The sequence below is a fragment of the Helicoverpa armigera genome, chromosome 18, assembly GCF_030705265.1.
Source record: "Helicoverpa armigera isolate CAAS_96S chromosome 18, ASM3070526v1, whole genome shotgun sequence".
In the NCBI taxonomy this organism is placed as follows: Eukaryota; Metazoa; Arthropoda; class Insecta; order Lepidoptera; family Noctuidae; genus Helicoverpa; species Helicoverpa armigera.
Window position 1 is genome coordinate 12,821 of NC_087137.1, and position 12,402 is coordinate 25,222.

Here is a 12,402-nt window from a genome sequence, read left to right on the forward strand (position 1 = left end):
TAGGTAGCATATTAATTAGTTTTCTACTATCTCAAACTTAGAGTTCCTATCGTACTGAAAAATTAAGTCTGATTTTGATTAGTAAGTTTTATTTCTTTTTAATTAAGAGTTTGTTTTCGGTGAATTTTATTTTTGTTTTAAGCTAAGAGTCGTTTTTGTTTTGTGTTATTAAGAGGTCTTATTAAGATAAGTTTACCATTTCATATAATTATTATAGCGTTGAAGCTAGTGTGATTTAACAACCGTAAGAGGTTTAATAAATGATTAATTTGAATGAAAGTGTTACTGTTTAATTAATTCATAATTATTTTCTTGTGTCAGCCAAAAAAAGTGATAAATTAAGTAGTAATAGGAGTAATTATTTCAATATTTGGTAAAATCTATACTATCTATACTAATATTATAAAGTGGAAAACTTTGTTTGTTTGGTGGTAATGGATAAACTCAAAAACTACTGGACCGATTTTAAATATTCTTTCACCATTAGAAAGCTATATTATCTGCGAGTAACATAGGCTATATTTTATCCCGGTGCGGGCAATAGCTCCCACGGGACGCGGGTGAAACCGCGGGGAAACGGCTAGTTTTATGATAAAGATCGTTGGAAAAATAAAGGAATCTGTACTGTCACAATTAATCTGGCCCAGCAATTAATCAGCACCTTTTAAATCCTAATCTACGTGATGCAATTCGATGCCTTCCATATATGATATTGCACATAAGGCACTGGGTCAAACTATTACGTCAATTCAGGTCTAAGAGCAAAAAAAAATTGAGCCAGATCAATGAGTCAAAAAAACACTCGGTCTCGAAGAATCACCCAGGGACGATCGTCTTTTTTCATACAAAAACCACGGTGCGGCAACAGTCCTGTTGTCGAGCGTTCGACGTGTACTCACTTCATGGATTTCCTTATATACTTCCTTAAGTACTCCCCTTATGAACTGCCTTATGTTCTTGTACCGGAACGTTACATGATTGTAACACTTTTCAATGCGTTGGTCTTTGTTTGTGCGCGGGTTAGGAAAGCGCGGAATGAACCGAACGAATCATTTCGATCGACGCAGCGGCGCGAGCGCAGCGCCGGAGTGAGATTCGCAAGTCGCTTCTAGACTGGTGCGAGCGTTGACCTCCGGCCACTTTCCGTCCTGTCAAGCTCCCTAGCAGACATGGCCGTAAAGCCTACCGTCGTGGATGAGTCGCGGTGGCCTAGTGGGTAAAGGACTAACCTCTCAAGTATGAGGGCGTGGGTTCGATTCCAGGTCAGGTAAGTACCAATGTAACCTTTCTAAGTTTGTGTATACTTTTTGAGTATATCTTGGACACCACTGACTGTGTTTCGGATGGCACGTAAAACAGTAGGGCCCGGCTGTCATTTGCAGTCGTACATCATTGGCAGTCGTTACGGGTAGTCAGAAGCCAGTAAGTCTGACACCAGTCTAAACAAGGGGTTGCCCTTGTAACTGGGTTGAGGGGACAGAGCAGTCGCTCCTTATAAAATACTGGTACTTACGGCTCTACTGGCGCGCTGCACACCTACCCGCTTGACCGCTGCCGAGCTGCCTGACTATACAGGATAGTGGTGTTCTATAGCGGGCTAGAACTTAACGTGTGCTCGATATTCTGAATTCACTCCCGGCTCTGCCGATCTTTTTGTAGAACATTGTACTAGGATCTTTTTGTAATACATATATAACTTATATCAAATTACTATTTTTTTTTTCTCTACACCTTACTAGTCTACCTACCACTACATCCAAACGTGACAGTTCTACATCCGGTTAGACTGGAAGCTGATCCCAACATAGTTGGGAAAAGGCTCGGAAGATGATGACTACAGTCATGAGTTTACTTGACGCCTACAAAAATTTTAAATTCGAAGAATTAACAAGCATATTTAATTTTATGAATAGATTATCTCCACAATTTTTGAATATCATCCCTGCTCTGATTAAAACTACCACAAGATTAGATATTCAAGACAATAAAAAAAACTTGTTGAGCGGCGTCATTCTTCAGTGGTCACGATCGCGATGGTGACACTGTTCCCGTACGTAGTGGCGGTGCTGTGCGGCGCGACGAGCGCGCGCGCCCACTGGCTGCATCCCGCGGCGCCGGCCGCCGCCAGCCGCGCCGAGACCTCTGCCAACTACTGGGCGCAAGACGCGCAGGCCGCCATCAACGCTCGCCTGGAACGAGTTGAAAGCGTGAAGAAAGCGCGTAACGTCATCATGTTCCTGGGCGACGGCATGTCGGTGCCCACGCTCGCCGCCGCGCGCACGCTGCTCGGGCAGCGCCAAGGGAAAACGGGAGAGGAGACAAAGTTGCATTTCGAGACTTTCCCCACAATCGGATTAGTGAAGGTTAGCTTGGAGTAACCAGCTATTTGATGGTTGTTTTGAAGCGAATCAAAATGTTAAACGGTAGTTTCGCTTATGTTTTAGACGTACTGTGTGGACGCCCAGATTGCAGACTCCGCATGTACTGCCACAGCGTATTTGTGTGGTGTAAAAAATAACTATGGCGCCATAGGCGTAGACGGCACGGTACGCCGAGGAGACTGTCAAGCCGCTTCAAACACTGCGACACACGTCGAGTCCATCGCGGAGTGGGCGCTCGCTGACGGACGAGATGTCGGTAAGTGATAGTAGCTTTATCGATGTAGATATTGTTTTGTGTTCAATTAATTACGCTCAATTATGCTGATGTGAATAATGCTGAAGCTGCTCGTCATTTTAATGGTAATGTTTTCATGTTACGATGCTGATGTGAATTGTAGTCATGTCGGTGAAAAATATAATAGGTATAACTACTCCGATATTCGTCCCGAATAATTACTGCCGAGGTGGACACACAAACTTTTTGCCGTTCCCGCTTATTGCGAATTAGCGAGTCCCAACTGATTCACCTGTACAGAGATCTCTTACTGCACTCAACGCTCTCTTGGCTGTATATATATGTAGGTACTTGTGATATTATAAATAAAATAAATAGTAGATACATATATACCATTTTGTGTCTGGGGCATATCCACATGTAGTAGACGTTGATTCTTAACGCCTGGTGAATGGCGAAGAGCCGCGATTCGCTCAAATGCGCGATACTCCTGCACACCGTTGTTACCATACCGGACTGCCGAAAAGATGGTCCTGGGTTCGATTCCCGGTACGTTAACATTGATAAGCATGTTTGTGTTTCAGCATATTTTTCTTTTAAATTGTTTTTTTAAACATTCAATACCTGTTCAGTCCAACCTGAACATCGTAAAGTTTGAAGCATTATGTTAACTAAGACGGGTGGAACGGATACATTTAACGAGATCACACAGCCTGAACGTGCTTTCTCATCAAGATTCTCTCAATAGACTCGCACCATCGGCTTTGTCACCAGACGCCACCATGACGACCACTAACAAGCAACCAGCCAGCAATATTGGCACGTGTAAACATTGTAAAAAACAGTGAGAAAAATCTGTACTCACTAGTGAGACAAAGCAAGGTCATCCCGATTAATTTCGGCCATTAATGATTTTGTCTCACTAGTTGTTCTCGCTGCTGAAATAAAAACTTTTGTGCGTCACACAAGCGACTCTCTCAGGATTTTACTCAAGAATTACTCGTGGAGCCCGTGATTCAAACAGAATCTTTCGTTCGCTCGGGATACTAAATAATCGGGACGATAATTTGTAGGTATTGTGACGACGACTCGTATCACTCACGCGTCTCCGGCGGGCACGTTCGCGAAGACGGCGAACCGCACCTGGGAGAACGACGGTGAAGTGTCGCAGATGGGCTTGGACGCCAAGGACTGCCCTGACATCGCGCATCAGTTGGTACACCATCATCCCGGTAACAAGTTCAAGGTGAGTAAAGCCATAGCATTATGATCCTTAAAAAATTAAATTACAAATTTAAAATACCCCGACCCAAAAAAGTACGCAATAATTATGACAAAAGGTTAAAAACGATAAACCCTATAAAAAGCAAAAAATAACTTTTAACACTACGTAAACTAAATTTTGTCGTGTCGGGGGACCGTTCTAATTCATTACTTTAGATTCGTGTTTTTTTTAAACGAATGTTGTAATTAGGTAGGTATCATTTGATTTATGTAAGTATTTATGAAGGTAAAAAGTGGTCCCCCGACACGTCAAAATTTAGTTTACGTAGTGTTAAAAGTTAGTTTTTGCTTTTATAGGGTTTATCGTTTTCAACCTTTTGTCATAATTATTGCGGACTTTTTTGGGTCGGGGGTATTTTTAAATTTATAATTTTATTTCATGCTTTTAAAGGAGCTCCTTAATTTTTCCTTCTTTCATTTAATTTATTTTATTTATCTTAAGATGGGGTCGCTATATGCGATCTCGGCCAAAGGAAGCTGTTTAACAATCCTCATTACAAACTAGCTCTGGGAGAATTGCACAGATATAGAAATAATAAAGATTAACCTTTGGTCATTCTAGATTTTCAGCAAAAATATAAATCGGTTTATCCGTTTCATTCCGGCATTTCAGGGTTTCATCCGTCACATCCCATTTCCAGCATCAGGTTCTCGTCAATTAGAAACATGAAGAGAACTCGTCAAGACAAATTCAACGAGCCCAAACTCGATGGGTTTACTAAAAGGCAGTTCAGGGTTACGTCTCCTACCTTCGTGCCCTAACAGCAGACCAGCTCAGTGGTTCCAAAAGACATTAGTGTTTTAAATTTCAGATCCCACATATTCTTGCAAGTAAACTGAGCGTGTAACATTCCTATCACATCTAGCAAATGAGCTGATGACCTTGAAGACCTGAACCGATTTCCACCAAACATAGCTAAGAACACTCCCAACTGACATACCTTTTAAACAAAAAAAACCGCATTACAATCGGATCATCCCTTTGGGAGCTACGATGCCACATACACACACACACACACACACACACACACACAGACACGTCAAACTTAACTAACACCCCGTCGTTTTTGCGTCGGGGGTTAAAAATAAATGATACCTAGATGACTCATTTTGAAATGTTTCTCTTAGGTAAATAAATTAAAATAAATAAACTGGTGAAAAATAAAAAGAAAATGAAAAGTCTACTTTTGCTCAATACTCTAACTTTTATTGCACTCCACATGTTTAAAAGGTATTACATAATCTATACATATAATAAAATGATAGGAAAGTCAAAACTGTACATTGAATATTTTTTTAAAAGAATACTTGGGGGGTGATCCATAATCGATTCTGAACCCAAATATGTAGTTTTTAGAATTTTTGTCTGTATGTCTGTTTGTCTGTATGTTTGTCCCGGATAAACTCAAAAAGTACTGCATGGATTTAAATCAAATTTTGCATGACTATTACCTGGGGGCCGGTTCAACACATAGGCTATATATTTTCACGCTATCATCTACGGGGGTTGAGCAATGAACGATTAAATAAACGAAATTGCCCACGCAGACAAAGTCGCGGGCAACAGCTAGTATTATAATATAGTACAGCATGGACCCTCTAAGGCAGGGCAACCTAGAAGAGTAGTGGATGCTAATTTTATTTAGATTTTTCACAGATTTTTTATTACTAGTTCTAAGTAGTTGTTTTATTCCATTTACTGTTGTATGTTTTTGCATTATGCATTTGTAAATTATTATCAATTTTTTATGTATTCCATTTATAATCCATGAAAATGTTAAATATCAATAATTCATGTATGTTCCTTACAGGTAATTTTTGGTGGTGGCAAGCGTGCCTTTTTGCCAAATACTGAACAGGACGAAAAAGGATCTTATGGTAGAAGGATAGACAACCGGAATCTTATCAAAGAGTGGGAGGATGATAAGGTTTCTCGTAATGTCAGCCATCAATATGTTTGGCACCGCGAGCAGCTAATGCGTCTAAAGGAGGACCTGCCTGAATACATGTTGGGGCTGTTTGAGAGTAGTCATATGACCTATCACTTGAAATCAGACCCTCAGTCTGAACCCACTCTCGCTGAACTAACAGAGGTGGCGATTCGATCATTAAGACGCAATGAGAAGGGATTCTTCCTGTTCGTGGAGGGGGGGCGCATCGACCACGCGCACCATGACAACCTGGTGGAGCTTGCACTCGACGAGACGCTGGAGATGGACAAGGCCGTGGCCACCGCCACGAAGATGCTCTCAGAGGACGACTCGCTCATCGTGGTCACTGCCGACCACGCACACGTCATGACTTTCAATGGCTACTCTAACCGTGGTCATAACATCCTCGGGCCCTCCAGGGATGTCGGACTAGACAATGTGCCTTACGCTTACGTATGCCAATGGACCCGGATTCCGTCCACACGTAAACGACATTAGACCAGATGTTACCCTTGAGCCAAACTATCGTAAGTGAAAATGACTATATGTCTACGTTTATCATTTCTAAGTATTGGATTCAATTATAATTTTCCGTCATTTTAAAAACTCAAATTGGCAATATCTATTTGCTTTTAAAAGTGTAACAGATGCTATGGATAATAATAGTAAAGTAGAGTATAATATATTAGATTGATAGTAGGTAGAGTTAGAGAACCCGCACTTTGCAAACTTTAAGTCGCCAGTTTGTTCAGACTCTTAAATCAGTATGGAAATGAATGATGAACGCACATAACAACGATCAGGTATTTGACCGGTATCAGACCGACTAAAATCTTAAAAAATATATTGTTTCAGACAGAGTGCGGTTAAGTAGTACTTACCTACATTAATTACCTATATAATTTAGTCGTCGGCATATATCTATTGTCATATTTTTTCTAGTCGGAAGTTTTTTGTAAGTCGTGTTGCACAATGTAACATCAATTGCATTGTCAGGCACTCTGGACTGGGAGTCGCACGTGGACGTGCCGCTGGAGGACGAGACGCACGGCGGCGACGACGTGGCCGTGTTCGCGCGCGGGCCGCACCACTCCATGTTCACGGGGCTGTACGAGCAGAGCCAGCTGCCGCACCTCATGGCCTACGCCGCCTGCATCGGCCCCGGCCGGCACGCCTGCGCCAGTGCCGCGCACTTGCCTAGCGCGCACTTCTTCGTAGCTCTGCTCGCTCTATTCACTTCCATTTTACTGCGATAATATTTATTAATTGAAATAGCTTTAATAAAGTTTCATACTTAATAGTCATCATTACGTTGACAAGCAGATCTGTAATGTGTTGAAATAAAAGTAAAAGTTATCATTTAACATACGAAAAATAAAGTTCACATAGACATTTATAAACAATACAAGATTGATAGACGTTATTTATTTACGATTTCTGCACATACATAGGTACACATAATAAATACGAATGGAAAGAAATTTAATGTAACAGATTTTGGAGTTAAATAACCATTTAGTTAATATTGCGAGTTTCATTGGCCACATGCTGCATATCTACATTGTTTGAACACATCTTCTAGGTCTTGAAGCGCTGTTGTTGCCATTTATTGCGTATCATGTTGTTTACAATACTTAAAATATTGAACCTTTTTCATTATTAAACAATATGAACTGTAAAGTGTAAAACCTTTTTGTGTTAGTGTTTTCTTTTTTAATTTTTTCTTATCTTGTCATATCTTGCATGGAATACAACATCCATAATTTTCACAAGCATTTTTCTATAAGTAAGTGGTGGTGGCCGGGTAAAGGACAACCTCTCAAGTATGAGGGCGCGGGTTCGATCCCAGGTCAGGCAAGTACCAATGCAACTTTTCTAAGTTTGTATGTACTTTCTAAGTATATCTTAGACACCGTTGGCTGTGTTTCGGATGGCACGTTAAACTGTAGGTCCCTGCTGTCAGTGAACATCCTTGGCAGTCGTTACGGGTAGTCAGAAGCCAGTAAGTCTGACAGCAGTCTAACCAACGGGTATAGTATTGCCCGGGTAACTGCTGGAGTTTATTATTTCTTCCTCTCTTTATACAAAAACCAAATTTAACGCGGACCAAGTCGCTGGCAGAAGTCAGCATTCAATAATACCGTATCTATCTATCTCTATCTCGTATGGCTCAAATACCTCGGAGTTCATCTGGACAACAGACTGAACTGGCTGATGCATCTGAATTACCTGAGCAGCAGAATAAGGAAGCTGTTATTCATCTTTAAGCGACTGTTAAAATGATGTACTTCTCCCTGTATCAGTCTGTGGTCCAATATTGTATTCCATGCTGGGGCATATCTGGGAAAACTCACCTTATGAATGTGGAAAGGGCGCAACGTGCTTTGTTAAAAGTGGCGTACAGGCGACCATTTCGGTACCCCACTGATCAACTTTACTCTGATATATCCGTGCTAAGAGTAAGACATACATACTTAGTATAACTTTACGGTTCCATTAAACCTCACTGAACCACTGTGCTCAGAGTCACTGTCATCGTAAAGTAAGATGGCACCGAATTAGATGTTCCAAATCTTTAGGTAGAAAATCTTTTGGTTTTATGGGACCATACATATATGGGAACATAAACAACCAACACAATAATGGCGTCCACGGCCGATTTCGGCCACGGCGGCTTTTCTCATTTAAGGAGATCAGCCAGCTGCACAGGACATATTATAGTGCACGAGCATTTGCGCAGACACAGGTGCACTCCCTATTCCTTCACTCTCATAACCCGATGGGACGGCAATCCGACACGACCGGAGAAAGATCAGGCGCAGGACCAACATTTACGTGCTCTCCGATGCACGGGTGAATCAATCACCAACTTCCAGACTACGGGCTGCTTTGTGAAAGTTTGTGAGAACTCACAAAGCTATTTCGGCCCGACCCGGGAATCGAACCCGAGACCTCGAGCACAGCACCCGCTCTTGCGACCACTAGACCAACGAGGCAGAACCAACACAATATCATTAAAACAACCAAAAATAAATGCAAAAAAATTGTTACTCTCTGGCTCCTTACGCTGAATACCAAACGGAAGAAGTGGAAAATCCTTGAGTAGGCATGCATCACCTATTCAAGGATTTTAATAAATTCTATACTACACGCAGACAAGCACACACACCCAGACACTCACTCAACAGTACACACACTGCACCAATCATTCACCCCACACACACACACACACACTCCAATTATGTAGATTGTTCTAGTTTAGGTTTTAAGTACTAATTAAGTTTTTGTGAACGGATCGCAGAGCCTAGGTCCTACAACACAGTGAATTCTAGTGTAGGATCTAGAGCGTAACCTATATTGTATTAATACTGGCAATAAACGATTTTTCATTTTTTTAAACGATTTTTATTTTTATTTTGTTTTAGTTTAGATAGAGAGTATGAAAGGATTGAAACGACACTAGACAATACAAAATATCAATTAATTATGGATTGAATAAAAAAGGAAATGAACTAAAGAAAACAGAGCAAAAAAGACAAACAACTGAACTTGTTGAGCCCATTTTAAAATAAAATGCCTCATTGCTTGGCACTGCACTGAAATGAGTGAGGTTTGACAACATAGAAAAAAAATCGGTAAAAAAAACTTTTAAGTCAAACGGTTTTATCTTATGTGCACTGAAAACTAGAAAATAAAAAAATAGTTACTTACCTGTCAAGCTACGTAGGTGGTCTTGGTCATATTAGACTAAAATAAAAACGTGGGGCCCATGAACTGTTGCTGTAGTACTTTCTTCTAGAGGTATAATAGGTGTGGATTGCATCGACTTACTATAATCGTAACTGGAGATTTTGACAATCAATAAATCAGCCGTAGCGGCTTCACCAACGAACGCCGAGCTCACGATCTACCAAAGTATAAAGATATGCTTTGCCATAGGTAGGATTTCAGAGGGGCCCCACGTTTTTATTTTAGTCTAATATGACCAAGACCACCTACGTAGCTTGACAGGTAAGTAACTATTTTTTTATTTTCTAGTTTTCAGTGCACATAAGATAAAACCGTTTGACTTAAAAGTTTTTTTTACCGATTTTTTATTTTCTAGTTTTTAGTATTTAATGAAAATGCCTACCGAACATTCCTCATTCTATCTAATTCATTTAGTGCATCATTATTACACGGTATCTTAACTGATAATTTATTACAATCTAATTTAAAAAAAAAAGTCAATTTTTTTAACGACGCCAAAAATCATCAAGTGACCCCTCCCTGGGTCAGCAGCGGTAAGGGGGACCCAGACTCTTACTGACTAAAAATCGTCGTAGGCCTTTTATGTACCAGGGCCACGGTAACTCTTTCGAACAATCCCGCAGCCCAGGCAGGCCTTGGCCCTGTTGGGCCCCGCTGGGGTTGCTAACAGTATTCTACTTGTTTAGCCCTTTCATTTGATACCCATATTGAGGGGGTTGTGGAAAAATATGTAATCCGCCATTTTGTACCGGCGGCCATATTAGATTAACAATGTTATTGATATTATTATATTGTATTGTCATCGGAATTAAAGGTGTATACAAAATTTCAGATTAATCGGTTGACAGGAAGAGGGTGAAATTTGAATGAATAAATTTGACCCAAGAATAAAACAAACGGGATGAGCTAAATAAAACCGTTTAAAAATTGTTATCAGCCATTTGGTAGCGGCTGCCATATTAGATTTCAATTTTGCATAGTAAATTGTATTCTACTTGTTGAGACCTTTTATTTGATACCCATGTTGATGGGATTGATAAAACCTAAGTTATCCGCCATTTTGTAGAGGCCGCCATCTTGGATTTGAATTTTATGTAGTACATTGTATTCTACTGGTTGAGCACTTTCATTTGATACCCACATTGATGGGATTGATAAAACCTACGTTATCCGCCATTTTGAAACGGCGGCCATCTTGGATTTGCAATGTTATTGATATTACTATATTGTATTGTCATCGGAAATAAAGGTGTGTACCAAATTTCAGATCAATCTGACAACAGGAAGGCACTGAAATTTCAATTTCTAAATTTGACCCAAGAATGAATAAATAATAAATAAAACAAACGGGGTGAGCTAAATAAAACCGTTTAAAAAGGGCTAAGATAAGAAGTCGATCGCGCTTTATAATTTTAAGCACTTTTTACAGCGCCAACAACATGAAATCAGCATTTGGTTTCGTCACCACTCAGCAGCGTTTGCCGCTCTGGTTGTGTGCGTTGAGCATTTGTAAGCATGTTTTCGAGTTTATCTGCATCAGCCACATGTAACTTTACTACCAAAGTAAAAGTTTCTTTTACTTTGGTAGTAAGCCAAAAATCGATCTCAGTGGCGTGCACTTGGAGAGGCCTATGTCCAGCAGTGGACTGCGATAGGCTGATGATGATGATGATGATGATGAAAAGTTTCTTTTATATGTATTTCTGTACTTGTTCTGATTATTTTTAATTCTTAATAGGGTCATAAGATGAGGCTACTTTTCGTATTTTTGATCGTATTTCGATGGGCAAACCATCATTTGATTGTTTTGTCAGTTGTGCTGCTTAACGACTATTGTATATAAACGACTTTTTACTTATATATGAATAAAAATAAAAACATACAAAACTATGAAACTATTACATTTGAAGTGCGCACACGAGGCGCCGGCTCGTGCTCCGCTGACTCGCGTCGTGTGTCATGGCGTCATGGCAGTACTCCACACCCGTCTTTGTCCACAAGCTATGGCCAAAACGCCTTCCTTATTCTATGAGCACTAACTTATAACAATATTCAAACAATAGTATGTAATTATCTACAAAAGCTACATTGGACATTATTAGTGATGACAGACTAATACCACAGATTACTATAATAGTTACTACGCTAATACCTACATATTTCTCCATAATACGGTTCACTATAAGTAAGGCATGTATTTCAATAAGGTTCATCCTACATATTTGACTGTAGTTCTGCATTCTCCTAAATCAATAGTCACACATTAATAGCAATGTTGGTGCATTGTTGCTAAACTGAGTTTAGAGCATTCACAGTATTACCAGGCGTTTTGGCGATTACAATAAAATAACATTAAAGCATATAATTCTAGTTGTAAGAAAAGCAACATCATGTGATGTCGTTAGACAAAGAAAGAGCTGAATATTAAATCTTAATATTTACTCTAATTCTTCTGAGAGTTTAATCTGAAAGAGTACCTACAAACTACAGTTGGTATTGAATCTGGTAAATATTTTTGTCTATAAACTGTCCTGAACACTTGAACTCAGGATGCATAACCGCGTCAGACTAACTAAACTTAAGAAATACAGACATGGTACTGTAGCAAAAATGATTCCACCTGATTAGCATTGTCTGTTGTGAGAATAAAGAAGATCTGAAACATCTGTTGTGGAACAAACAGAGCCTATCTAGACCATTGCGTATATAGGAATGACGACGGCTATTTAATGTTGACTTATGAAAACCGAATATTAGAAGGGTCTGATGTGAAAATCAAAGCTATCACTTATTTCACTGTATGATCTCAGTGTATGATTAT

At 39.9% G+C, this 12,402-nt stretch overlaps 1 protein-coding gene across 1 annotated transcript; it reads left to right on the plus strand.

Annotated features, from left to right (window-relative positions):
* The first annotated feature begins 1,994 nt into the window (after window positions 1-1,994).
* On the plus strand, window positions 1,995-7,523 carry LOC110379592 (membrane-bound alkaline phosphatase). Its single transcript, XM_049846855.2, is given in 6 exon segments — window positions 1,995-2,363; window positions 2,445-2,637; window positions 3,690-3,862; window positions 5,712-6,277; window positions 6,279-6,358; window positions 6,828-7,523. Coding segments are annotated over 6 exon segments (1,602 nt in total). The 5' UTR covers window positions 1,995-2,033; the 3' UTR covers window positions 7,088-7,523.
* Window positions 7,524-12,402: the final 4,879 nt, after the last annotated feature.